Source organism: Delphinus delphis, chromosome 8 (assembly GCF_949987515.2).
Source record: "Delphinus delphis chromosome 8, mDelDel1.2, whole genome shotgun sequence".
In the NCBI taxonomy this organism is placed as follows: domain Eukaryota; kingdom Metazoa; phylum Chordata; class Mammalia; order Artiodactyla; family Delphinidae; genus Delphinus; species Delphinus delphis.
Window position 1 is genome coordinate 49,783,222 of NC_082690.1, and position 26,019 is coordinate 49,809,240.

At 42.2% G+C, this 26,019-nt stretch overlaps 1 protein-coding gene across 16 annotated transcripts in view; it reads left to right on the forward strand.

Annotated features, from left to right (window-relative positions):
- Window positions 1-26,019, forward strand: part of DLG2 (discs large MAGUK scaffold protein 2) — a 929,335-nt gene that overhangs the window by 687,602 nt on the left and 215,714 nt on the right. Inside the window, exon 1 of one of the 16 annotated variants that reach the window (XM_060018184.1) lies at window positions 19,655-19,767. The exons of 14 other annotated variants lie outside the window; for them this stretch is intronic. Coding sequence is in view for 1 of the 2 variants with exons in the window: in XM_060018180.1 (XP_059874163.1) it covers window positions 20,102-20,231 (130 nt within the window). In the remaining variant the exon portion in view is untranslated. Of the gene's footprint in view, window positions 1-19,654; window positions 19,768-20,017; window positions 20,232-26,019 lie in introns of those variants that run through there. One more of the 16 variants, XM_060018180.1, reaches the window with a different exon arrangement.

Consider the following 26,019-nt stretch of genomic DNA (forward strand, 5'->3'; position numbering starts at 1 on the left):
TAAGAGTTTCATAGTGTCTGGCCTTACATTTAGGTCTTTAATCGATTTTGAGTTTATTTTTCTGTATGGTGTTAGGGAGTGTTCTAATTTCATTATTTTACATGTAGCTGTCCAGTTTCCCCAGCACCACTTATTGAAGAGACTGTCTTTTCTCCACTGTATATTCTGGCCTCCTTTATCAAAGATAAGGTGCCCATATATGCGTGGGTTTATCTCTGGGCTTTCTATCCTGTTCCATTGAGCTATATTTCTGTTTTTGTGCCAGTACCATACTGTCTTGATTACTGTAGCTTTGTAGTATAATCTGAAGTCAGGGAGCCAGATACCTCCAGCTCCGGTTTTCTTTCTCAAGATTGCTTTGGCTATTTGGGGTCTTTTGTGTTTTCATACAAATTGTGAAATTTTTTGTTCTAGTTCTGTGAAAAATGCCAGTGGTACTTTGATAGGGATTGCATTGAATCTGTAGATTGCTTTGGGTAGTATAGTCATTTTCACAATGTTGATTCTTCCAATCCAAGAACATAGTATATAGTTCCACCTATTTGTATCATCTTTAATTTCTTTCATCAGTGTCTTATAATTTTCTGCATACATGTCTTTTATCTCCTTAGGTAGGGTTATTCCTACATATTTTATTCTTTTTGTTGCAATGGTAAATGGGAGTGTTTTCTTAATTTTACTTTCAGATTTTCCATCATTAGTGTATAGGCCTGCCAGAGATTTCTGTGCATTAATTTTGCATCCTGCTACTTTACCAGATTCATTGATTAGCTCTAGTAGTTTTCTGGTAGCATCTTTAGGATTCTCTATTTAGAGTATCATGTCATCTGCAAACAGTGACAGCTTTACTTCTTCTTTTCCGATTTGGATTCCTTTTATTTCTTTTTCTTCTCTGATTGCCATGGCTAGGACTTCCAAAACTATGTTGAATAATAGTGGTGAGAGTGGGCAACCTTGTCTTGCTCCTGATCTTAGTGGAAATGGTTTCAGTTTTTCACCACTGAGGATGATGTTGGCTGTGGGTTTGCCATATATGGCCTTTATTATGTTGAGGAAAATTCCCTCTGTGCCTACTTTCTGGAGGGTTTTTATCATAAATGGGTGTTGAATTTTGTTGAAAGCTTTCTCTGCATCTATTGAGATGATCATGTGGTTTTTCTCCTTCAATTTGTTAATATGGTATATCACATTGATTGCTTTGCGTGTATTGAAGTATCCTTGCCTTCCTAGGATAAACCCCACTTGATCATGGTGTATGATCCTTTTAATGTGCCATTGGATTCTGTTTGCTAGTATTTTGTTGAGGATTTTTGCATCTATGTTCATCAGTGATATTGGTCTGCAGTTTTCTTTTCTTCTGACATGTTTGTCTCATTTTGGTACCAGGGTGATGGTTGCCTCGTAGAATGAGTTTGGGAGTGTTCCTCCCTCTGGTATATTTTGGAAGAGTTTGAGAAGGATAGGTGTTAGCTCTTCTCTAAATGTTTGATAGAATTCACCTGTGAAGCCATCTGGTCCTGGGCTTTTGTTTGTTGGAAGATTTTTTTAAAATTATTTATTTATTTATGGCTGCATTGGGTCTTTGTTGTTGCTTGCAGTCTTTCTCTAGTTGCAGAGAGGGGAGGCTACTCTCCATTGTGGTATGCAGGCTTCTCATTGTGGTGGCTTCTCTTGTTGCAGAGCATGGGCTCTAGTTGCGTGGACTCTAGTAGTTGTGGCCCACGGGCTTAGTTGCTCCGCAGCATGTGGGATCTTCCTGGACCAGGGATCGAACCTATGTCCCCTGCATTGGCAGGCGGATTCTTAACCACTGCACCACCAGGGAAGCCCTGCTGGAATATTTTTAATCACATTTTCAATTTCAGTTCTTGTGATTGGTCTGTTCATATTTTCTATTTCTTCCTGGTTCATTCTCAGAAGGTTGTGCATTTCTAAGAATTTGTCCATTTCTTCCAGGTTGTCCATTTTATTGGCATATAGTTGCTTGTAGTAATCTCTCTTGATCCTTTGTATTTCTGCAGTGTCAGTTGTTACTGCTTTTTCATTTCTAATGCTATTGATTTGAGTCTTCTCCCTTTTTTTCTTGATGAGTCTGGCTAATGGTTTATCAATTTTGTTTATCTTCTCAAAGAACCAGCTTTTAGTTTTATTGATCTTTGCTATTGTTTCCTTCATTTCTTTTTCATTTATTTCTGATCTGATCTTTATGATTCCTTTCCTTCTGCTCATTTTGGGGTATTTTTGTTCTTCTTTCTCTAATTGCTTTAGTTGTAAGGTTAGGTTGTTTATTTGAAATGTTTCTTGTTTCTTAAGGTAGGATTGTATTGCTATAAACTTCCCTCTTAGAACTGCTTTTGCTGAATCCCATAGGTTTGGGGTCATCTTGTTTTCACTGTCATTTGTTTCTAGGTATTTTTTGGTTTCCTCTTTGATTTCTTCAGTGATCTCTTGCTTATAAAGTAGTGTATTGTTTAGCCTCCATGTGTTTGTATTTTTTACAGATTTTTTCCTGTAATTGATATCTAGTCTCATAGCGTTTTGGCTGGAAAAGATACTTGATACGATTTCAATTTTCTTAAATTTACCAAGGCTTGATTTGTGGCCCAAGGTATGATATATTCTGGAGAATGTTCCATGAGCACTTGAGAGGAGTGTCTATTCTGTTGTTTTTGGATGGAATGTCCTATAAATATCAATTAAGTCCATCTTGTTTAATGTGTCATTTAAAGCTGTGTTTCCTTATTTATTTTCATTTTGGATGATCTGTCCATTGGTTAAAGTGGGTGTTAAAGTCCCCTACTATGATTGTGTTACTGTCGATTTCCCCTTTTATGGCTGTTAGTATTTGCCTTATGTATTGAGGTGCTCCTATGTTGGGTGCATAAATATTTACAATTGTTATATCTTCTTCTTGGATTGATCCCTTGATCATTATGTAGTGTCCTTCTTTGTCTCTTGTAATAGTCTTTCTTTTAAAGTCTATTTTGTCTGATATGAGAATTGCTACTCCAGCTTTCTTTTGATGTCCATTTGCATGTTTTATATTTTTCCATCCCTTCACATTCAGTCTGTATGTGTCTCTAGATCTGAAGTGGGTCTCCTGTAGACGGCATATATATGGGTCTTGTTTTTGTATCCATTCAGCCCATCTATGTCTTTTGGTTGGAGCATTTATTCCATTTACATTCAAGGTAATTATATGTATGTTCCTATTCCCATTTTCTTAATTGTTTTGGGTTTGTTATTGTAGGTCTTTTCCTTCTCTTGTGTTTCCTGCCTAGAGAAGTTCCTTTCCCATTTGTTGTAAAGCTGGTTTGGTGGTGCTGAATTCTCTTAGCTTTTGCTTCTCTGTAAAGGTTTTAATTTCTCTGTCAAATCTTAATGAGATCTTTGCTGGTAGAGTAATCTTGGTTGTAGGTTTTTCCCTTTCATCACTTTAAGTATGTCCTGCCACTCCCTTCTAACTTGCAGAGTTTCTGCTGAAAGATCAGCTGTTAACCTTATAGGGATTCCCTTGTATGTTATTTGTTGTTTTTCCCTTGCTGTTTTTGTATTTTTTCTTTGCATTTAGTTTTTGAGAGTTTGATTAATATGTGTCTTGGCGTGTTTCTCCTTGGTTTATCCTGTATGGGACTCTGTGTTTCCTGGACTTGATTAACTATTTCCTTTCCAATATTAGGGAAGTTTTCAACTATAATCTCTTCAAATATTTTCTCAGTCCCTTTCTTTTTCTCTTCTTCTCTGGGACCCCAATAATTCGAATGTTGTTGTGTTTAATGCTGTCCCAGAGGTCTCCTAGACTGTCCTCAATTCTTTTCATTCTTTTTTCTTTATTCTGCTCTGCAGTAGTTATTTCCACTATATTATCTTCCAGGTCACTTATCCGTTCTTCTGCTCAGTTATTCTGCTATTTATCCCTTCTAGAGAATTTTTAATTTCATTTATTGTGTTGTTCATCACTGTTGGTTTGCTCTTTACTTCTTCTAGGTCCTTGTTAAACGTTTCTTGTATTTTCTCCATTCTATTTCCAAGATTTTGGATCATCTTTACTATCATTTCTCTGAATTCTTTTTAAGGTAGACTGCCTATTTCGTCTTCATTTGTGAGGTCTGGTGGGATTTTGCTTTGCTCCTTCATCTGCTGTGTGTTTCTCTGTCTTCTCATTTTGCTTAACTTACTGTGTTTGGGGTCTCCTTTTCACAGGCTGCAGGTTCGTAGTTCCCGTTGTTTCCCGTGTCTGTCCCCAGTGGCTATGGTTGGTTCAGTGGGTTGTGTAGGCCTCCTGGTGGAGGGGACTAGTGCCTGTGTTCTGGTGGATGAGGCTGGATCTTGTCTTTTTTGTGGGCAGGTCCACGTCTGGTGGTGTGTTTTGGGGTGTCTGTGGCCTTATTATGATTTTAGGCAGCCTCTCTGCTAATGGGTGGGGCTGTGTTCCTGTCTTGCTAGTTGTTTGGCATAGGGTGTCCAGCACTGTAGCTTGCTGGTCGTTGAGTGGAGCTGGGTCTTGGCGTTGAGATGGAGATCTCTGGGAGATTTTCGCCGTTTGATATTACGTGGAGCTGGGAGGTCTCTTGTGGACCAGTGTCCTGAACTTGGCTTTCCCACCTCAGAGGCACAGCCCTGATGCCTGGCTGGAGCACCAAGAGCCTGTCATCCACATGGCTCAGCATAAAAGGGAGAAAAGAAAGAAAGAAAGAAAGAGAGAGAGAGAGAGGGAGAGGAAGAAAGATAGAAAGAAAGAAAGGAAGGAGATAAAATAAAGTAAAATAAAGTTATTAAAATAAAAAAGAATTTTAGAAAAGTAATAAAAAAAAAGAAAGAGGAGACTAACCAAACCTAAAATCAAATCCATCAATAACAAGTGCTAAAAACTATACTAAAAAAAGAAAGAAGAAAAATAAAATGGACAGACAGAACCCTAGGACAAATGGTAAAAGCAAAGTTATACAGACAAAATCACACACAGAAGCATACACATACACACTCACATAAGGAGAAAAAGGGGAAAAAATAATATATCTTTGCTCCTTAAGTCCACCTCCTCAATTTGGGATGATTCGTTGTCTATTCAGGTACTCCACAGATGCAGGGTACATCAAGTTGTTTTGTACATTTAATCTGCTGCTCCTGAGCTGCTGGGAGAAATTTCCCTTTCTCTTTTCTGTTCGCACAGTTCCTGGGGCTCAGCTTTGGATTTGGCCCCGCCTCTGCGTGTAGGTTGCCTGAGGGCATCTGTTGTTCACTCAGACAGGATGGGGTTAAAGGAGCCGCTGATTCGGGGGCTCTGGCTCGCTCAGGCCGGGGGGAGGAAGGGGTACGGAGTGTGGGGCGAGCCTGCGGCGGCAGAGACCGGCATGATGTTGCAGCAGCCTGAGGCGCGCGGTGCGTTCTCCCTGGGAAGTTGTCCCTGGATCACGGGACCCTGGTAGTGGCGGCCTGCACAGGCTCCCGGGAGGGGAGGTGTGGATAGTGACCTGTGCTCGCACACAGGCTTCTTAGTGGCGGCAGCAGCAGCCTTAGCGTCTCATGCCCGCCTCTGGGGTCCGCACTGATAGCCGCGGCTCGCGCCCATCTCTGGAGCTCGTTTAGGTGGTGCTCTGAATCCCTTCTCCTCACGCACCTGAAACAATGGTCTCTTGCCTCTTCGCCAGCTCCAGACTTGTTCCTGGACTCCCTCCCGGCTAGCTGTGGCGCACTAGCCCCCTTCAGGCTGTGTTCACGCCGCCAACCCCAGTCCTCTCCCTGCATCTGACCGAAGCCCGAGCCTCAGCTGCCAACCTCCGCCCGCCTGGGCGCGTGAGCAGACAAGCCTCTCGGGCTGGTGAGTGCTGGTCAGCACCGATCCTCTGTGCGGGAACCTCTCCACATTGCCCTCCACACCCCTGTTGCTGTGCTCTCCTCCGTGGCTCTGAAGCTCCCCGCGTCCGCTACCCACCGTCTCTGCCCGCGAAGGGGCTTCATAGTTTGTGGAAACCTTTCCTCCTTCACAGCTCCCTCCCACTGGTGCAGGTCCCGTCCCTATTCTTTTGTCTCTGTTTTTCCTTTTTTTCTTTTGCCCTACCACATGGGGATATTCTTGCCTTTTGGGAAGTCTGAGGTCTTCTGCCAGCGTTCAGTAGGTGTTCTGTAGGGGTTGTTCCACGTGTAGATGTATTTTTGATGTATTTGTGGGGAGGAAGGTGATCTGCATGTCTTACTCTTCCACCATCTTGAAGCTCCTCAGGGACTGTGTTTTCTGATGCCTGACACTTAATACAAGCAGTCCTTGCTTTTGCATCATAGGGAGAGGTCATAAAGATGACATCTGAATAATCAGTGGGGAAAAAATACCATTGTCTAAGATATTGAACTTTCCTATGCCTTAGTGAATTGTCACTCCTTTCTAGGTTTGGATCAGCTTCCAACCTTTTATCCATTTCAATGTTATGAAATATGTCAGAGTTCTTTTAATGTGCACTTTTTTGCCAGTGTGATTTCCTCTGGGACATCTTCATCCTTTTCATCCCAACCTCTTTCTTCATTCATGTTCCTACATTTGCCTTTAGTAAGTTCCCCTGGCTGCATATCTGGTCTTTCTCAAAGGGTGGCAGTGTCAACATTCCCCTGATCAGCTATGTCTTCTAAAATTCCACTGTTCCATTTGAATTTCACTTACAGCATTGTCACTTTTTGTTTCTATGCTGCACTTTCATCGTCGCTGGCAAATTCCTTCTTTGGATTATCCATTTCTGTAAAATGGCATGTGGGCTTACCACTAGGAGATGAGGCGGCAAAAGAACTACATGCTTTGCTGTCTGTGTGTGAACTGAACAACAGGTCTGCAGTGACCCATTCCCAGCAGACTTTGAAAGAAGTGACCGTGATGAGTTGCTGATCATGATGTGCATCTGTTACTATGTAGTGATTTGTGGAACAAAGAGCTAAGAGCAAGTTTATGATGTACTCACTCACTCACAGTTAATATATTGTGGTCACCAAAATTTGAATCGTATTGTCAGGGAGCTGGTGTTCCTTAATTAAACCATAGCAGTGGAAATTCATGCATGTTGGAACCACACAAATAAAAAACTGCCCACAGTTAGTTGCTCAGTCATAAATATCTGTTGAATGAATGAACTCATGCATTGACACGGATCTCAGTTTTGCGGTCTCAGTGTCTTTATAGCCTTGCCCATAACTATTCCCTTTCTCTTCCTTCCTGGACATAATAAAATATCCAGAATAATAGGTAAAAACATGTCTACTAAAAGCTGGCTTTGAACAAGTCATTGAACTCTGAGTCTCATGTGCTAAAGGCCCGGCTACTCCTTTCTTATCAAAATTCTCCCTGAGTGTCCAGCTTCACTTCTAAAAGTAACTAATATGCTCACTAGATTTATACACTAAATGCAGAAAGGACTCTCAGGCTCCCAGTGTAGTTTGTTTTCTCCCCTGAGAGAACAGGATCTGCACTTGGCAGAGGTAGCCTCTTGAATGCTGCCTCCACTGAGGATGTTCAGACCCAGTGGGCAGCAGGAGGGAGGGGCCTGATATTGACAGAATTTACCTGACCTTATTCTCTCAAAAAATCCAGTAATTCAAAAAACAAAAGTAGAGGAGGTCTAAGGGAGAGACTCAAAGATAATCCTAAATTTTACTTAGCCTTTGGTCTCAAGGAGGTTACATTCCAAAATGGGCTACGAATCCTGGAGACATGTAAGCAGTAAGAGTGGTGTTTACCATACGGGTTTGATCTGATCTGGGTTCAGGGTTGGATCTGTCGCTTCCTAGCTCGGTAAGCTTTCCCAAGTTACTTGGGCTTTCAGAATCTCATTTCTCCATCTGTAGAATCTAAGAATTCTCTCCTAGGGTTGTTTTTTTTTTTTGCAGTACGCGGGCCTCTCACTGTTGTGGCCTCTCCCGCTGCAGAGCACAGGCTCCGGACACGCAGGCTCAGCGGCCATGGCTCACGGGCCCAGCCGCTCCGCGGCATGTGGGATCTTCCCGGACCAGGGCATGAACCCGTGTCCCCTGCATCGGCAGGCGGACTCTCAACCACTGCGCCACCAGGGAAGCCTTAGGGTTTTGAATCTAAGAATTCTCTCCTAGGGTTTTGGAGAGTCTTGAACAGGATAAGGAATGCAATGTACTTAGCGTAGTATCTTCTGTAGATTAACAGCTTGGGAAACTGAAACGATTTTATTTACTGAGACATAATTCAGATGGATGTCATTCTTTTCACTATGATTGTCTTGTCTCCAGTGTGCAGAGTTCTGGTTGCAGAGTCAGAGTGTACCATACAGGTGAAACTTATGGAAGTTACCCAGTCCGATCATGGGGGACCAAGGCTAAGATCTTTGTTTTCTCCTGCATCATTATTGATGGTCACTGGGTAACTGAGAATCTATATTCTATTCTGCCTTTGTGGAGTCAGCCCCCTAAATTCTTTTGGAACCCCTCATTTGGGTGTGTTCACAGGCATTTTCAAAGCTTTCAAGAGCGAGACACTCAAGTCACATAGTGGTAGGGCCTCGCTTCCTTCCCTAGAATGATCAGCCTGGTGCAGGGGCATCCCCATCCAGCTACCATGTGTCCCCACAGCCAGGCACACACAAGTGGAGACTTTTTGAGAAAGGCACTGAATAAGAGTCACTGTTGTGCCTGACTGCTGAGCCGTGGTTCTCAGTTCTGGCTGTGTGGGGCACTTAATAAGTGGAGATCTGCCCAGGGATTGATTCAGTAGGTCTGGAGTGGAGCTGAGGCACCTACATTATAAAAGTGGTTCCCAGGTGAGGTGCAGGCAGAGCTGAGAACTGCTGCTCTAGCATCTATAGGTGCCAGAGACTAAGAACTAAACCAGCCCTGGTTGCAGGTGTCTGGACATGAATGTGACGGAGACTGGCCTGGCCCGGGAGGCACAAGCTGGCCTTGCAATGTGTTAGAACCTGGTTGCTGCTGATTCTTCTTACCCCAGGGCAACGTTTCCTCGTACTGTCCCCTCAGAGGGTAGTCCCATTCATCCTGACTGAACTTCTTGTAGCAGCTGCCTAATGGGTCTCCTGACTCCATCTCCCTCTCTTAACCTATCAATCCACTCTCCACTCTGCCAACAAAGTCATCTCGCTAAACCAAGAATTCCATTGTCACTCCCCTCCTCTTCTAGCCACAAAGGACTGTTCCTTGTTTCCAGCATGGGATGTTTCTTTTTTTTTTTTTAATTTTAAAAAATGTATTTATTTTATTTATTTATTTTTATTTATTGTTTTTTGGCTGCGTTGGGTCTTCATTGCTGTGTGCGGGCTTTTCTCTAGTTGAGGCGAGCGGGAGTTACTCTTCATTGCAGTGCACGGGCTTCTCATCGTGGTGGCTTCTCTCGTTGCAGAGCATGGGCCCTAGGTGCGCAGGCTTCAGTAGGTGTGGCACGTGGGCTCAGTAGTTGTGGTGCACGGGCTTAGTTGCTCCACGGCATGTGGGATCTTCCCGGACCAGGGCTCGAACCCGTGTCCCCTGCATTGGCAGGTGGATTCTTAACCACTGCGCCACCAGGGAAGTCCGTATCCAGCACGGGATGTTTCTTATTGCCTTCATGTGTGTTGTTTCCCTGCCAAAACACTCTCCCTCCCAATTAATAGTAATAGTATTACTTTCATAAATAACAAAATATTTCTTTATTTGAAAATTTAATCTTTGTTAGATCCAGTGCTATGTGTTTTACATATGTCTGAAAAAATCTTACTGACTTTAGAAGCCCAGTTCTAGACCTGCTCTGAGAAGTCTTCTCTACTCCCAATTGCCCAACAGCAAAAGTGTGTGCCTCCTTTGGGCCCCAAGAGCACCATCAAAGAATTCAGCGCACTGCGTTGTAATTTGCTGTAATTGTAATTTATGATCTATCTTTCCTCCCAAGGGCATGTGCTACATTTGTCTTTGTAATTGCTTGAGCAGAATGGGCCACTAGCAGTCATGGGCCATCAGGGGGAGTGGAGAGCAGGCTTGAGGGCAAATTATCTTCAATCCTAAAGAAACACCTAGATGCAGATGGTTTGCCTGACAGTGGATCTTTAGCCCTAATAGTGTCATCGCTTTTAAGCCACTTCGGCACAGAAAAGAAGTATCCCAGAGGTCTGCCTTTATACACAGAAGTGTGACTGATGTAGCACTTAGCTCCCAAGACAATCCAAGCCGCAGTCGGCAAGGCTGCTCAGCTGACGAGACCTCCCACCATGAAACATCATTGGGTTCACTTTATTACCCAAGAAGGGCTGGATTGCACTGCATCATCTATTTGGATGGAATTTCACCATTGAACCAATGAAAGGCAGCCAAATGGAGCTGTGCATTTTTTTGTGTGCATTTTTTTTTTTTTTTTGGCCCTGTGTTTTTACAGGCAGACACTGTAATCAGCTGTCATGATAGCTATAATCAATTAGCTTATGGGCTGTTTTTCTCCATCTGGACTAATTGAATGGTTGCTTTTGTTTTTATTTTTGTTTTTCTTCTCTACTCATTCCCTTCTGTTACTATTGAACCATGTGACTAAGCCCCTACAAAACCTTCAGCTGCTCCTCTCTCTCTGGCAGCCTCCTTTAAGATGTGGCAGGAACCCATTAATCTCCAGAGAGATTTGCATCTATCTGCATTAATATCTAGGAGTTACGTATTTGAAAAATATATTTAAGTAGGTCCTCTATTGTTAAAGTGAAAATCAAAAAATCAGGAAATACTTGTTTCTTTTGAAACTAAGGTTTTTCTTTGATAAAGACAGAGTTGCTTACCTGACAGCCTAAGAACACAGTTAGCAGAGAACTTTTAAGAGTTGGGGAAACATTTCAGCAAACATTGTTTGCATGTCTGCACAAGTCTGGAACCTAAGCTAGGGACAAAAAGAAAAGTAGGGACAAAAAGAAAAGTAACACCTAGCGTCTGCCTGCAAGGAGCATAAAGTTTAGAAGAAGAAAGATTTATAAAACAAACAAAAACAAACAAAAATCCAAACACAATAAAGCATTAAAGATGGTATGAGAGGGACTTCCCTGGTGGCACAGTGGTTAAGAATCCACCTGCCAATGCAGGGGACACGGGTTTGATTCCTGGTCCGGGAAGATCCCACATGCCACAGAACAACTAAGCCCGTGCACCACAACTACTGAGCCTGCGCTCTAGAGCCTGTGAGCAACAACTACTGAGCCTCAACTACGTGCCTCAATGACTGAAGCCGGCGCGCCTAGAGCCCGTGCTCCGCAACTAGAGAAGCCACCGCAGTGAGAAGCCTGCCCACCACAATGAAGAGTAGCCCCTGCTTGCCGCAACTAGAGAAAGCCCGTGCGCAGTAACAAAGGCCCAACGCAGCCGAAGAAATAAATAAATAAATAAAATAAAAATTTAAAAAAATTATAAAAAAAACATGGTATGAGAGAAGTCTGTATGATGGCAAAAGGGAAGAAGTGGGATTAGAGAAAGAAAATATCCCTTTTTCAAAACCTTCTTTTATGTGTTCAAAAGAAAACTATCCCTGACCTCTCTGTCTTCTGGTTTCCACCTGCAAAATGGCTATAATCCATGCCATAACCTAATTCTTTTTGGAATGCATTTTGAAGAGACGTTGAAAGGGTTTTGAAAGTTTGTATACCCTTAGGGATAGGTATTATACAGATTCCACGTTAAAATCATAGTACATTTAAAGCAATGCCCATTGAACTATTAATTAATTTTTGTCACCTGCTCCATACAAAGCTTACTGAGGGACCTTGAAGTTCTTACAGGAATGAAAAATTGAGCAACTAGAATTAAATCCACTGGTTAGGTAGGGAAAGCCCGGAGGTGAGGGTAAGAGACCTGGCCAAGGACCCTGGAACTTGCCGGGGCTATTGACTCTTTGAGGTCACTTTTAATGACCCTGCTCTCTTCACTTCCTTGTCTGTGGCTTGGGGCTCTGACTATAGATTTGTTGATGCGTGGTTTTCTTCAACAGGGAATTAAAATTTAACAAAAGCAAAAAATCAGAACAAATAACAACAACCAAAAACTGTGCTTTGAGCACAGAAAAATAGGATATTTTTCATGGAGTTTTAAAATGTATTCAGCAGATGTTTATTCAGTGCTTGCTATGTGCCGTGTATGGTAGTAAGCACTGGAGGACAAATCAAAGATGTTCTCCATCCTCGTGGAGCTTAGAATCTAATTATGGGGCAATTGTGATGCAATGTAAGCAATGCTATGGGGGTCTTATAGGCTGCCCAGGGAGGAACCTTTAATGCACCTTCATAAGAGATTCAGAGATGCCTCCACGCAGAAAAAAATATCAAAGCCAGGATGTGAAATTCTGAGAAACTAGCCCTGAAGAGTGGAAAGGAGGAAGAACAGGAAGTAGAAAAGTAGGAAAGCAAGAAGGAGCTCTTGTCCTTGGAAGTGAAAGCAGTTCAATAGGTTGGAGTTTAGACCCGTGTCTGGTGGAGCGTGGATGGCTAAGGAGGGCCCAGATCATACAAGGATCTTTATGCCCAGCTGGAGTTTGATCTTTGGTCTGAAGGCAGTGGGGCCAGTTAAATGGTTTTAAGTAGGAAAGTGACAGGATCAATATTGCCATTAGGAAAAAATCTCTTATCTCTGCTGTGAAAAGAATGGATAGGAGGGAGGATAATCATTAAGGAGACAGAGGTGAGGATCCTTAGTCTAAGGGGTAGAAAGGTCACATGTAGGTCTCACTGGCTGCTCTCACTCCCTTCCTCTGTGTGGAATACTGTAAGGATTACACTCCTGGTCCTTCCCAGGCTTTTTGAATACAAAGACTCCCTTTGTGGTTTTTAGGATTTGTTGGTAGAGATAATACTTACTGATACAATGACACATGAAATTAAACTTGATGTATATTTAATTAGTCACAGTGTAACCTATGTACATTTAACATTTAGTAGGACGTATACGTAGGAGACATTGTTGATTCAGTCTAGGGAATATTTGGTGCCTGGTAGATTTGAGGATTCTTTGCCAAAACATCTAGGATTCCCGAGAGAGAGTTTTTTTTGTTTTTTGTTTTTGTTTTTGTTTTTTTGCGGTACGTGGGCCTCTCACTGTTGTGGCCTCCTCCGCTGTGGAGCACAGGCTTCGGAGGCCATGGCTCACGGGCCCAGCCGCTCCGCGGCATGTGGGATCTTCCTGGACCGGGGCACGAACCCGCGTCCCCTGCATCGGCAGGCGGACTCTCAACCACTGTGCCACCAGGGAAGCCCGAGAGTTTTTGATTCTCAAACTTGGACCCGGAGGCAAGGAGGCTTTAGAACTGTAGTTATCAGTAGTCTGTTAACTAATCCTTTTCAAAGGGTTGATAGCTATTATTTGTTGAGCTTACTGTATCCAGTAGCTTTACAGGTACTAGCTCATTTTACAGATGAGGAAACAGATGTTAGAGAAGTCAGTAACATGGTTTGGCTTCAGTGCCTCCTAGGGGTTAAGTGGATTCAATGTTTGAATTTCAGTTCTACCACTTACCATCAATGTAATTTTGGGCAAATTACTCAATCTCTAGTAGTATCAGTTTCTTTTTCTGTGAAATGGGTATAATATCTACCACATGGAGTTAGAACATTATTATAGTAGATAGTGGGTATTAAAAACCTAAATAACTTTCAGTAAATCATCTTCCCATTGTACCATCTCCTCCTCTTATTCCTTCTTTATCTTTTCTCCCCATTTCCTTGGCATCTATTTACATTTTAGTCCCTTCTCTTCTTTCTCAGTTTTCCTTCTTAATCTTCACATTTTATTAAACTACTTTTTTTTTTAGTGTATATACAGTTAACTTATGTGTTTCCTGTTCTTAATTTAAACAGCAACCATCTATGTTTTGTTAAATTGCTCAAGAACCAACTTGCTCTGTATATGTGACCCTTCATAGAAAAACATTCTCACTTGCACATCATCGACCTAATAGTATATTTTCAGGTCCACTCTGACAACATTACTTACTCCACATTCTTTTGATATGCTAGAGATGAATCATCCACGCAGTGCCCTACTTAAAAGACATCTGTGTTCCTAGCCAATGCTCTCTTCATCCTCACACATTCTCAAGTGCTCTGGCAAATCCTCTGTGCCCCTGTCAGAAAACAGTGATGTCAGGTCTCTTGGGATATAGCCAACAGTTGATGAAGCAGGTGCAGAATTACAGAAGGTGCAATTGTCATGTGCAGTAGTGTAGAGTTTTCCAATGTGTTTCTTGGAATGTATCCATCTCATTTTTAAAGTATATTTACCATTGCATAGTAAAATCTACAAGAAAAGCCTAATGGATAAAACTGGAATAACTTATCTTCTGAAATTTCATTCCTTATGTTGAGTTACCAAATAGCCACACCCTTTGGCCTAGCTTTTAAGGCCCTCCATGGTCTGGTTTCTCTCATTTCATTCTTTCTTCCTCTTTCTCTTGTGGGGACATGACCCCTACATTTAAATATTTTCTACAGCCTTCTCCTTTCACATGCCAGTCTCCAAGTGCTCATGTGCTTGCTGTTTCTCTGCTCTGGAAATCCTTCTTTTCTGCAAACCTCACCCATTCTTCAAGTATCAGTTCAAGTCCTACTTTTTCTGACCATTCTGAGTGATCTTCTGAATTCATTGAGTGAGGTAGTGTGATTTACAGGGAAAGTTTGGGGATCTAGAGCCAGAGTGCCAGGTTCAAATCCTGCCCTAGAGATGTGGATCTTTTTACCTTCTTTGGACCATACCTCTATCAGTAAGAAGATAGGGGAGATAAAGGTTGTTAAAGGGATTAAAGTAGAAAAACCATGTGAAAGCATTGTGAAACTAGTATGATAATCTTGCCTAGTATATTCAATTATCGTTTCCTTTTTATGCAGTAATTTAGTTTGCAATTAAACATTTAGTAAACACTAAATTCTTAAATGTAAGAATGTGCATGTTTTTAATATCAGAGCTTCTGAAATATTAATGTGCATATGAATCACCAGGGGATCATTTCAAAATGCAGATTCCTATTCTGTAGCTCTGGGAGGGGGCTTGAGTTTTCTGTTGCTAGCAAGCTCCCAGGTGATTTGCTGCTGCTGCTTGCCCATGGAGCATACTTTCATTAGCAAGGCTCCCTGTAAACCCAAATACAAAGGCGGCAATGGAAACACCCCAAGCTCATAGTTTGCCCTCTCTGCCTGAAGTTGAGACATGGTATTTGTACAGTGACCTTCTTTTCATTGTCCAGTTGTGTTTTTCTGCCTTCACAACTGCAAAAGCTGGCTAGCTCGGTACTTAACTTGGTCACACACTGATATTAGTCAGTCTGGGGTGTTAAACACAATTACTTCAGAAGAAATAGAAAATTCATCAGGAAACTTTCAGGGCTCCCACAGGGTGAACTTGATCTATACTGAGGTGCCTGCCACATGATGACAGTGAAGTGACTCATTTGATGTCAGGTCACAGACAGACATCATCTCGTTACCTGGGAAGACCTCCTTCTGAAGCAAATGTTGCAACAGGGGTATCTAAATGAGAAGAAGGAACACTGGGAGGCTGGTTATCTGACTAACCCTCAGCAGTGCAGAGCCTCTACCAACCAGAGTGGTCACAGCATCTATATCCCTGTCCTTTAAACAGTTTATCAGTGACTTCATGTTGACCTTTGGCGAGTTGTCATCTTTATCTAGTTCTCCATGTGTGCATGAGACAAGAAGGAATGTGTATCTGATTTTGAATTGCATACTTCGATTGCACAGTTCAGTACAGGAGAGTTGGTGTGGGAAGTGACTGTTGAGGCCATGGTTTTACAGTCAGGCCAGCTCACACTCTAGCTGTGTGGGACCTTAGGCATGTTACCTAATCTAAACTTTGGATTTGTCAAAAAGAGCTGTTAGAATAAGTGAGATAGTCCACGTTAAATGTTTAACACAGCTCCTGGCATGCAGTTAGGGCTCTATACATATCAGTTATATTTATTATATTATCGATGACAGTTATTGGCGTACTTATGTTATTATAACACTTTATTAATGTTATAATTAGTGTTATAATTATTAGTATAATATTACATTTTAGGGTTTTTTTTTGTTTTGGTTTGTTTTTTTTTGTTTTTTTTTGTTTTTTTTTGCGGTACGCGGGCCTCTCACTGTTGTGACCTCTCCCGTTGCGGAGCACAGGCTCCGGACGCGCAGGCCCAGCGGTCATGGCCCACGGGCCCAGCTGCTCCGCGGCATGTGGGATCTTCCCGGACCGGGGCACGAACCCGTGTCCCCTGCATTGGCAGGCGGACTCTCAACCACTGCGCCACCAGGGAAGCCCTTAGGGGTTTTTTATTGTGGTGAAAACACATAACATTAATTTAGCACCTTAGCTATTTTTTAAATGTACAGTTCAGTAATGTTAAGTATACTTACATTGTTGTGCAACAGATTTCTAGAACTTTTTCATCTTGTAACATAGAAATTCATATACTCACTAAAAACAAATTCCCCCACCCTCCTCCTGCCAGCCCTTTACATTTTAGTTCCATTTCTGTAGCATATTGATATGAAACCACTCTGCATGCCCTTGGCTTCCTGTCACTACTGGGAAAACACACAGGATTTGAAGTCAGAAAATTTAGATACAAGACTAAGCCCTGAATTATACTAACTATATGAACATCCTTGTACCAGCTTCAGGCTTTGATTATATCATCCGTATCTGCAAATAGGCCCATATTATATGAACTGTATATTATTGTTAATTAGTCTCTGATTACCCCCTTCTTCCAATATTCCTCCTCTATGTTCCTAAAAATTGTTCATCTTAGCACTTTGCATGTCACAATGAAATGTGCTGTCCCCTTGAGTAGATGGAAAGCACCTTGTGGGCTGGGGTTAGGTGTTAATTCAAACCTGATTTCGCATGTGTTAAACAGAACAGTGTATTCACTTTGTATTCCTCTCTCATTTGCTTCCATGTGCTCCCAGGGGCCCCATTTTCATCATGTTACATTTCTCTTTGGTTAACACCCTTCTCTAAAACCCTTGGCAAAATGCCTACCCACAACAGTGACTGGTAACAGGGAGCAGATCAGTCCAGTGGGGTGTGGACAGCATCACGGTAAAGTTAGAAAGAGTTTGAAAAAAGAAAGCCTAGCCTGATTTCTAGGCTGTACCTCTCCTTTTAATGACTACCTAGTTATGCTTAGAATGTTCTTTCTCCTGCTTCTTCTGCCAAGCATCTAAAGAGGTCAAGAGCCATCTTGTTACCTTCCAAGTGATTTGGGGGGAAACTGCTTCCAGGTACAACAAGCTCTGCTCCTGAGGATCTGTATCGACAGTTAATTTAGAGAGTCAAGGTTCACCTTCTGAAGCAGAAGCCAAGACAGTTATGTAACCTGAAGTTCTCTGTTGAAAACAAAACCTGCAGATGCTCAGAAAGCTAAATTAAACTCTTGACTTGCAGCTTAGCCACCAAGCATCATGGGCAGTCCAAAGAATATTACCAGCACCAGGGTGGTATTTGTAATGATGCCGAATGAAACACTATATTCATCTTCCAGCCAACATGACTTAAAAGTCTGCCCAGATTAGCTAGCCAGAAAGCACGGTGAGGTTGAGCTGAACTTTACACTGTGGTTTGTTGCCTAATGAGCTGTCTTGTTAAAAAAATTTTTTTTTGTAAAATTTGGTCATACGCACTTCTGATTTGAGAAAAAGGTTTCCTCCTCTCAGGAAGACTCTTTCTTGATGAAGGATTGCATACCCTAGATTGAGAGGGGAGCCTAAGAGAATGAATATTATTGGCAGCTACCACAGGTGTCATGCTCATCTCTTACCTTTAAAAGAGGATGGGAACTGGCAGTGATTGAATACGTGCCACACGCCAGGAACTCTGCATATGTCCTTCCAATAAATTATCAGGTGAAGTCAGGGAAATGGGCAACAGCCCCCTCATATTAGAAATTGCAAAAAACAGACCCAGAGATAGGAAATAATTTGTCCAAGGTCACTCAAGTAATATGTGGAAAAGCCAGGATGCGAACTGGGTCTTTCTGTCATGACCTGGAGAGAGTGTCTACTATCACCATACCACCTTGGGCATTGACCTTCGATCATCTAATTTCTCCCACAGAATCTGAGGTCCAAATCCCATCAAATAACGTCTCTAAAATAGATCCTAAAGTCTTCAGAATCTAAACTCAAATTATAATTAACTAAGCAGTACTTTAAAAAATATATATAGTTCTGTAATAAAAACACGACAGGAGGGTTTCCCTGGTGGCGCAGTGGTTGAGCGTCTGCCTGCCAATGCAGGGGACACGGGTTCGTGCCCCGGTCCGGGAAGATCCCACATGCTGTGGAGCGGCTGGGCCCGTGAGCCACAACTACTGAGCCTGCGCGTCTGGAGCTTGTGCTCCGCAACAAGAGAGGCCGCGGCAGTGAGAGGCCCGCGCACCGCGATGAAGAGTGGCCCCCGCTCGCCGCAACTAGAGAAAGCCCACGCACAGAAAAGAAGACCCAGCACAGCCAAAAATAAATAAATAAATGAAATTTAAAAAAAAAAAAAAACACGACAGGAAATATTGCAAAGTAAGCAATTTTTGACCATAAAATACAAGTGATATTTAATTTGGAGGGATATACAAGGCCAAATATTAAAAGAAATTTGTGATCATATTGTCTTGAGAATAAGTCCCCAGTTTTTGGCCTTGTTTTATGGCTTCATACCTTCTGTAGGTTATATAGCTGTTCCTCCTCTATGTTTATAGTCAGAACTTGGAACACTTGACATTTTCTCCCTGTTGGATGTTAGTTAGTTAGCAACCTTTAATGCTTTTACTCATTTTCAGTGTGTGGGCTGATGATTATCGCCAAAAGCATATGTGGCTCACTCTTTTATTTAATATTCAACAAATATTTCTTGAACACCACCTATGTGCCAGATATTGTCCATCTACTAGGTTCTTTGTGTTCTAGAACTTTTCCCATATATGCCATCATAGATATTCCAAAGGTCCTTGAATCTAATAGTTTAGGAACTCCAAATGTAGTGTAAACACTAACAGTATAGAATTTATAGTAAAGATGATAATAGTTAATGTTTATTGCATGTTGGCCATTTGCCAGGCTCTACTGATGAATGTTTTTGTATGCATCTCATGTAATCATCACAATAACCCCGTGATGAGAATGCAATTTAGTATCATGCCTTTTTACAGATGAGAGCACTGTCCTAGAGAGATTATTACATAGTTTGTTCAAGATCGTAAGCTATTAAGTATCAAAGGTGGGGCTCTAATCCAGGCCCATCTGACAGAAAGTCCACATATTCTTAACCACAATGTGTTCTGCCTTTCAGTTAATTCCTTTCTGTTAGAGTCAACAAACATGCGCTGGGTGCCGGGAAATAAAGATGAATAAGACAATGGTTTCTGCTCTCAAGAAGCACCAGTCCACTGTAGGGAACAGACACTCAACTAGGCTCAACAAGCATTGGGCCTTGTTATATTTCATGCACTGCTGGGTACTGGAGATAAGCATAAGTCAGGCACAATCTCTGCCCTCAAGGAACTCGCAGTGGTCAGATACAGAAACAGGAACTGTGAAGGGCAACTGATTCCTACTTCTGCTTTCCGGTCTTGGAGCCGTTTGGATGCTCACAGGCACGGAGAGGCAGTAGTATACTGGGGCTCTGCAGCAGGTGCTTCGGCCTCATCTTCAGTCCACCATTTATTGGATGACCTCAGGCAGACTGCTTAGCTTCTTCTGGAAACCTGTTTCCTTCCTGCTTAGCTTCTTCTCGAAACCTGTTTCCTCCGTGTTTAAAAAAGAGGTGAGGTTCTTCTGTTTTAAATCGCTGGTGGTTGCTAGGGGTGCTCGGAACGGAAGGCCTGTGGTGAGAGTTAGCTCTTTAGAGAAGGTGTGAACCCGTCCCAAGATTGGCAGCTGGGGAACTTGAACGGAGAGTTGGGCTGTCTGAACCCTGATTTGATAGGTACCTTGCCGGCTCCACTACGCGCGCCTGAGCATTTTCGATGGTCGCGGTCTCTCCTCGCGCTCCCCGCGCCTAGCTTCTCGCGGGATTCCGCGCTCTTCCGGCTCCGGCGCGGACTTCCTCCGGGGGTTCGGTGCGCGGGCTTCTAGACTCGACCTGGAAGGTGACGGAGATGGGTGCTTCTGATTCGTCGCCGCGGGCAAGTCCGTTCGCTTCAGCCCACGCCTCCCATGGCTCGTTTGTTGAGAAAAGTTGGTGGGTTTTAGTCGGTAGAAAAGTCTTCAAGTTTCTGCGCTGTCAAGGTAATTTTACTAGCATTTACTTCCACTCCTCTTCCCCCCCCCGGTCTCCGCTACAAGTTTTCGACCTGGTGACCCACAGCTCTGGATCCGGGATTCAGATTGTTCGGTGCTCTTTCTGTTATTCATGAAAAATTAGCTGATGGTGCCGTGTTGTGGGTGTGCTGCTTGCTTCCCTTCCCCGAGTCACGGTAGGAGAGCAGCTTCACAGTTTCATAGCAAGACTGTAAATGAATTGTGTGTTCAAGAAAGATGGCCGGTTAAGAAGTCATTTGGTGGAAAGGGAAATGCCAGGGTTCCCTTTCCGGTTAATGATAAACTGCTGGCCAAGGCCTTAACCTCTCCAGGCCTGTCTCTCTCAAATCAGGTTCGTAACTTGGCCCCAGATTAGGTTTGTAAATGACCAAGGCATGCCAGTGGTAGAGGAAATGTATAAATAAAGAACCCTTTTGGGTATTGATATTTGTTTTTCCCATCGTTTATTTCTTGCCTTCACGAATTCAACAGGAACTTCGTTTTGTGGTCCCTAGCCAGTAAGAAGTTTAACACATAAAAGTGAGGAGAAATTTCAAGTGGCAGCCCTCAGGGATCTGTTAGATTTCTGAGTAAAGAATGGTATCCTTTAGGTTTCTGGTCAGCTAATGTGGCCTTTCTATTGAAAAATGTTAAATTCACTATGCTAGATGTTTTGAAGATATTTTGGAATTAATATATAGTAGTAACTACCTATATATCTACATAGGTAGAATATTACCTGTGTGCCTATATAGGTACTGAAGCATAATATTTCCTGAACACCTAGGTGTGCAAGGTTCTCTGCAGCCCCTACTAATATCAGATATGGTGGTAAAATTACTTGAATGTAGAATCCTCTGGGTAAATGTGTTTGTGCCCTATATATCATAAATGAAAGAGTGCACAGGTACCTCTGATTCTGGATAAGAAGGGAAGGCTTGTTTTCTCCCAAGATAGTGGGCCATTATGGCATAAATTTCCAGCACCTGCTACTGTTTCTTGCCCATAATCAATTCAGTTCAGTAAATAATTGTTTTATTAAAAGTTGAACCAGATGTTCCTCTGAAAAAAATAAGTGAGCCATAGAAGACAGAAAGGAAAGGAGTGTAGTAAAACGTGAGAGAATGAACCAGATTCAGAAGCTGAAAAAGATGTATATAAACATCTTGGAGAGCTAGGCACATGGGTCCAGGAACAAAATTAAGTGCGGCGGAATAGTCAGGGTGGACTGGAGACACTTCCCAAAGAAACCAGTAAGAACTGATCCCCAACCTGAATTATTTATGTACCTGTAATTGTCTGAGTTATCACTGACTGCACATGGCAGGAGTACTAATGCATCTTCATTGCCGCGGTGTTTGGGACTCCTCTGATGGGCAGCTTTGGCTGAAGGATTACCATCAGCCTAACTTGAACTTTTCAAACTGTGCTGCAGGCTGAAATGCTGTCTACTTAGTCTTCTCCCTCTCCTTCATAGGCGTCGGGTCCTGTGTCACCGTTTTCAGACTAACTATCCCACCTTCCCTTGCTCCGTTTTATCTTTCACAGATATTTCCCCCAGTAAATCTCTTGCATGTTGTTATGGGCTGAATTGTGTCCTCCCCAAAATTTGTATGTTGAAGCCCTAAAGTCCCAGTACCTCAGAATGTGACTGTATTTGGCGATGAGTCCTTTAAAGATGTGGCTGAGGTAAAATGAAGCTGTGTGAACCCTAATCCAGTCTGACTCGTGTGCTAATAAGAAGATGAAATTCTGACACACAAAGAGACCCCAGGGGTGTGTGTGCAGAGGAAGGTCCTTGTGAGGACACTGTGAGCAGGTGGCCATCTGCAAGGCAAAGACAGAGGCCACAGAAAAAGCCAAACCTGTTGACACCTTGATCTTGGACCTCTAGTCCCCAGAACTGTGAGAAATAAATTTCTATTGTTTAAGCCAAAAAAAAAAAGAGATGAAAGTAGAATTTACTTTTTGGAGGAGTTTATTTGGAGGATTAAGTGATAACATATAGGCAAAATGTCTATATGTTAAGTGTATGTTAGTCACTATTATTATTATCATGCCCTCGTATGGCTTATAGGAACATTACAGGTGGTGCCTTCTGTATGCTCAGCCTCATGTCTGTTTGGCTGCAGCCACCACCTTCACACACGTGTAACCTGACACCACCTTGCCTCAGCTGCCACACCTATCTCTGCTTTCTGCCCAGGAGTTCACTCACCACTCTAGCATGCACAAAACTGGAAGTGCAAGGGAGTTGACACCCCATGTGGCAACTCTTGGCAGTTGGAGGTCTGGGGGTGGGAGGAACTGGTGGATAGAGGCTCCCCTCCTCACCCCTTGGAGAGAGAGTTCTGCATGGCATGATGGATGCTCCTCAAAAGGTCCCAGAGGATTGAATCCCAGTTACCCACAACAGTGAATAGCCCGATGCCACATCCTGGTATTGCCTTTCCCTCCTTCTCTCTTCACTCTCCCTGATTCCTCCTCTTCCCTGAGATCACTGCTCAAAATGAACTATTACATGCCAACCTTTGAATCAGGCTCTGCTTTCTAAGGGATTATAGAAATGGGCAGAGGGAGGGAGGGAGAATGGGTAGTGGGCATGAGAGGTTTCCAGACTAAAAAATGGGTCATCTAGATCATTGCCACCTCACACAATTGGATCTCCTGTATGACATGACATGTTTGCCAACTGGTCATCTGGCCATTGCTTTAATATGTCCTGTGAAAGGAATGCATGGTCTCTAATCTCATTTGTAGACATCCTTATATCCCTGGCACCTAGAACAATACCTAACATGGAATAAGAGCTTAATAAAAATTACTGAAGGAATTTTTAAGGGAAGAAAATTTTGTTGGTTTGTATAATGACTGCAAATCTACTTTCCTTTGCCTTTAAAGCATTAGATCTAGTTTTCCATATAAAATAAGCTTTTATATGCTTTTGAGTCTGTTTTTGTTATTGTTTTTTTTTTCGCAAAGAGAATTAATTACCAGGGGATTTGTAGGTCTTTTAATGACGCACTTTTTTTTTTTTTTTGCGGTACGCGGGCCTCTCACTGCTGCGGCTTCTCCCGTTGCGGAGCACAGGCTCCGGACGTGCAGGCTGCGGACGTGCAGGCTCCGGACGTGCAGGCTCAGCGGCCATGGCTCATGGGCCCAGCCGCTCCGCGGCACGTGGGATCCTCCCGGACCGGGTCACGAACCCGTGTCCCCTGCATGGGCAGGCGGACTCTCAACCACTGCGCCACCAGGGAAGCCCTAATGACGCACTTTAAAAAATAACAATGGAGTTAAGTAGAGACTGAATGTTTCTACCTTATTTAATTGATGTAGGCATTTTTTTTCTTAGATTTACATAGGTTTTTTTTATATGTTAGCAGTATGGAAAGTAAAATAGATTTGGAGTCAGGATCAGAAGTTTATTCTATATAACTTAATATTTTAGTGACTTTAAGGTTAGGTTAATTTTTTTTCCTGCTAAGTTATAACTTTTTTTAAAAAGTAACTTTTCTGATTATAATGGCATTACATGTTCATGGTTAAAAATTTGGAAGAGACAGAAAGAAGCATGTTGAAAAAAGAAAGAAAGGACGAAAGAAATTATAATTTTTACTCCTCAGAGACACCACTGTTTGACATTTTGGCTCATTTTATTTCAGTCCTGTTTCTGTCCATGAAATGTGTAGGGTGGGTTGTATTATATGTAAACCTTCCTATCCTGGTTCATTTTAGTTACATTATAGATAAGTACTTAACAATGTTATTTGACATGTGTTACAAACATTTTTAATGTCAGCAAAATTTTTCATGTTTTCAGATGCATTCTTTTCCACACCTCCACCTCCCACCAAAGTTTTACTTAGAAGATTAAATATGTTAAAAGAATTTTAATTGGGCTTTTCTAATTATAACAATAAATAAGAAAAAAACAGAAAATAATACCTATTGACTTTGTTGTGGTCTTTACAACTTTTTTCTATATTCTATGAAATTGGATTCATACGTATATAGTAAGATGATAACCTCTTTTCTTTTTTTTTAATAAATTCATTGTAGGCTGTGTTGGGTCTTCCTTGCTGCACGAGGGCTTTCTCTAGTTGTGGCGGGCGAGCGGGGGCTACTCTTGGTTGTGGTGCACGTGCTTCTTATTGCGGTGGTATCTCTTGTTGCAGAGCACTGGCTGTAGGCACGCTGGCTCGTGGGCTTTAGCGCAGGCTCAGTAGTTGTGGCGCACGGGCTTAGTTGCTCTGCGGCATGTGGGATGTTCCCGGCCGAGGGCTCAAACCCTTGTTCCCTGCCTTGGCAGGCGGATTCCTAACCACTGTGCCACTAGGGTAGTCCCCCTCTTTTTTCTTTTAACAGTGTTTTGTGATCATTTCTTTATGTCCTTACTTTTTAATTTTTTTGGTAAAAGTGAATTTTAAAGAAATCTAGGATTCCATTGTGTGGAATTGACACTATTGGTTTAGCCAATTTGCCATTATTAAACTTTCCGGTTGTTTCTGATTTTTTTTTTTTCACTATAATATTGTCAGGATGAGTATTAGATGTTATGGGTCATTTATGTGGGATGATAACATTTGTCACTCCTCTAAAAATCAAGTCTTTTCAAGATAGTTGGCATGGAAATGATAGATAATTTGGAATCTAATTTTTTTCTGAGATTTTCATGTGTATTATTTCATTAAATATTGCAGTTCAAGTACCTAGGTTAAAAAAGTACCATTTTGTTTTTTGGTTACTATTTGTTTTCATCAGTGGGTTTACAGGATCCAGATTATGGGATTTCTATGATGTGTTGTTTTTGTTTTTTGTTTTTAGGAAGCTCCCTGTTAGCTAAGTCACTTTTTAAAGTCTTTTTTGAATTTGTTACAGTATTGCTTCTGTTTTACGTTTTGATTTTGTGGCCACGAGGCATGTGGGATCTTACCTCCCAGACCAGGGATTGAACCCACACCCCTGCATCGGAAGGCAAAGTCTTAACCGCTGGACTGCCAGGGAAGTCACTGTGATGTGTTGTTAGGGGAGATTCCCTTTATAGTCCATCATAAGTGACCTTCATTAAAAACACATTTATAGGCTACAGAGGTAATAAGTTTTACCAGTTAAAGATACTGGATTAAAGGTTAGAGCATGTGATTTTCCTAGGGCTTGATGAGAGTTCAGTCATGTCTGTGAAACGCTTGAACAGCACAAATGTACTATAGAAGATAATGTATTTTCCCCACTGGGGTCTGGATTGGTGCATCATTATGTTATCATTTATAGTGCATTTGGGAAGAACTGCAATTTCTTACCAACAGTGCATTTGCTCTCTTTCCATCACATACTCTCCTAAGTACATTTGTATGGACTAGAGAAAAATTGCTTGTATTTAACAAGCCTCATCTGTTAACTCTTCCTACTGCTTCAGCTCTGGAGACCTGAAGTAACTTGAAAACTTCTGAAAGAAAATACTTTGGTTAACCTTTATTGGTTCGTGAAGCTTCATTGTACGGAGAGAGAGAGAGAGATCAGAGTGTGTCCAACCTGTGTTCAACACACAGGAAGTAGAGCTTTCACTGGGTCCTGCCCAGCCAGAGCATGGTACAGTTTAGAGGTGCAAGTTGACCTGGCTTCCTCCACCTCCACCCACATCTTCTGCCTTAACAGACTCAGATTTCTGTCTTGCAAGGCTGCTGTCCAAATCACCTACTTTACTTTTATAGGCAGTAATGATAGCCACCAGCTGCAGAGAGCTGTGTCAGGCTTGGTAGTAGATACTTGGCATTAA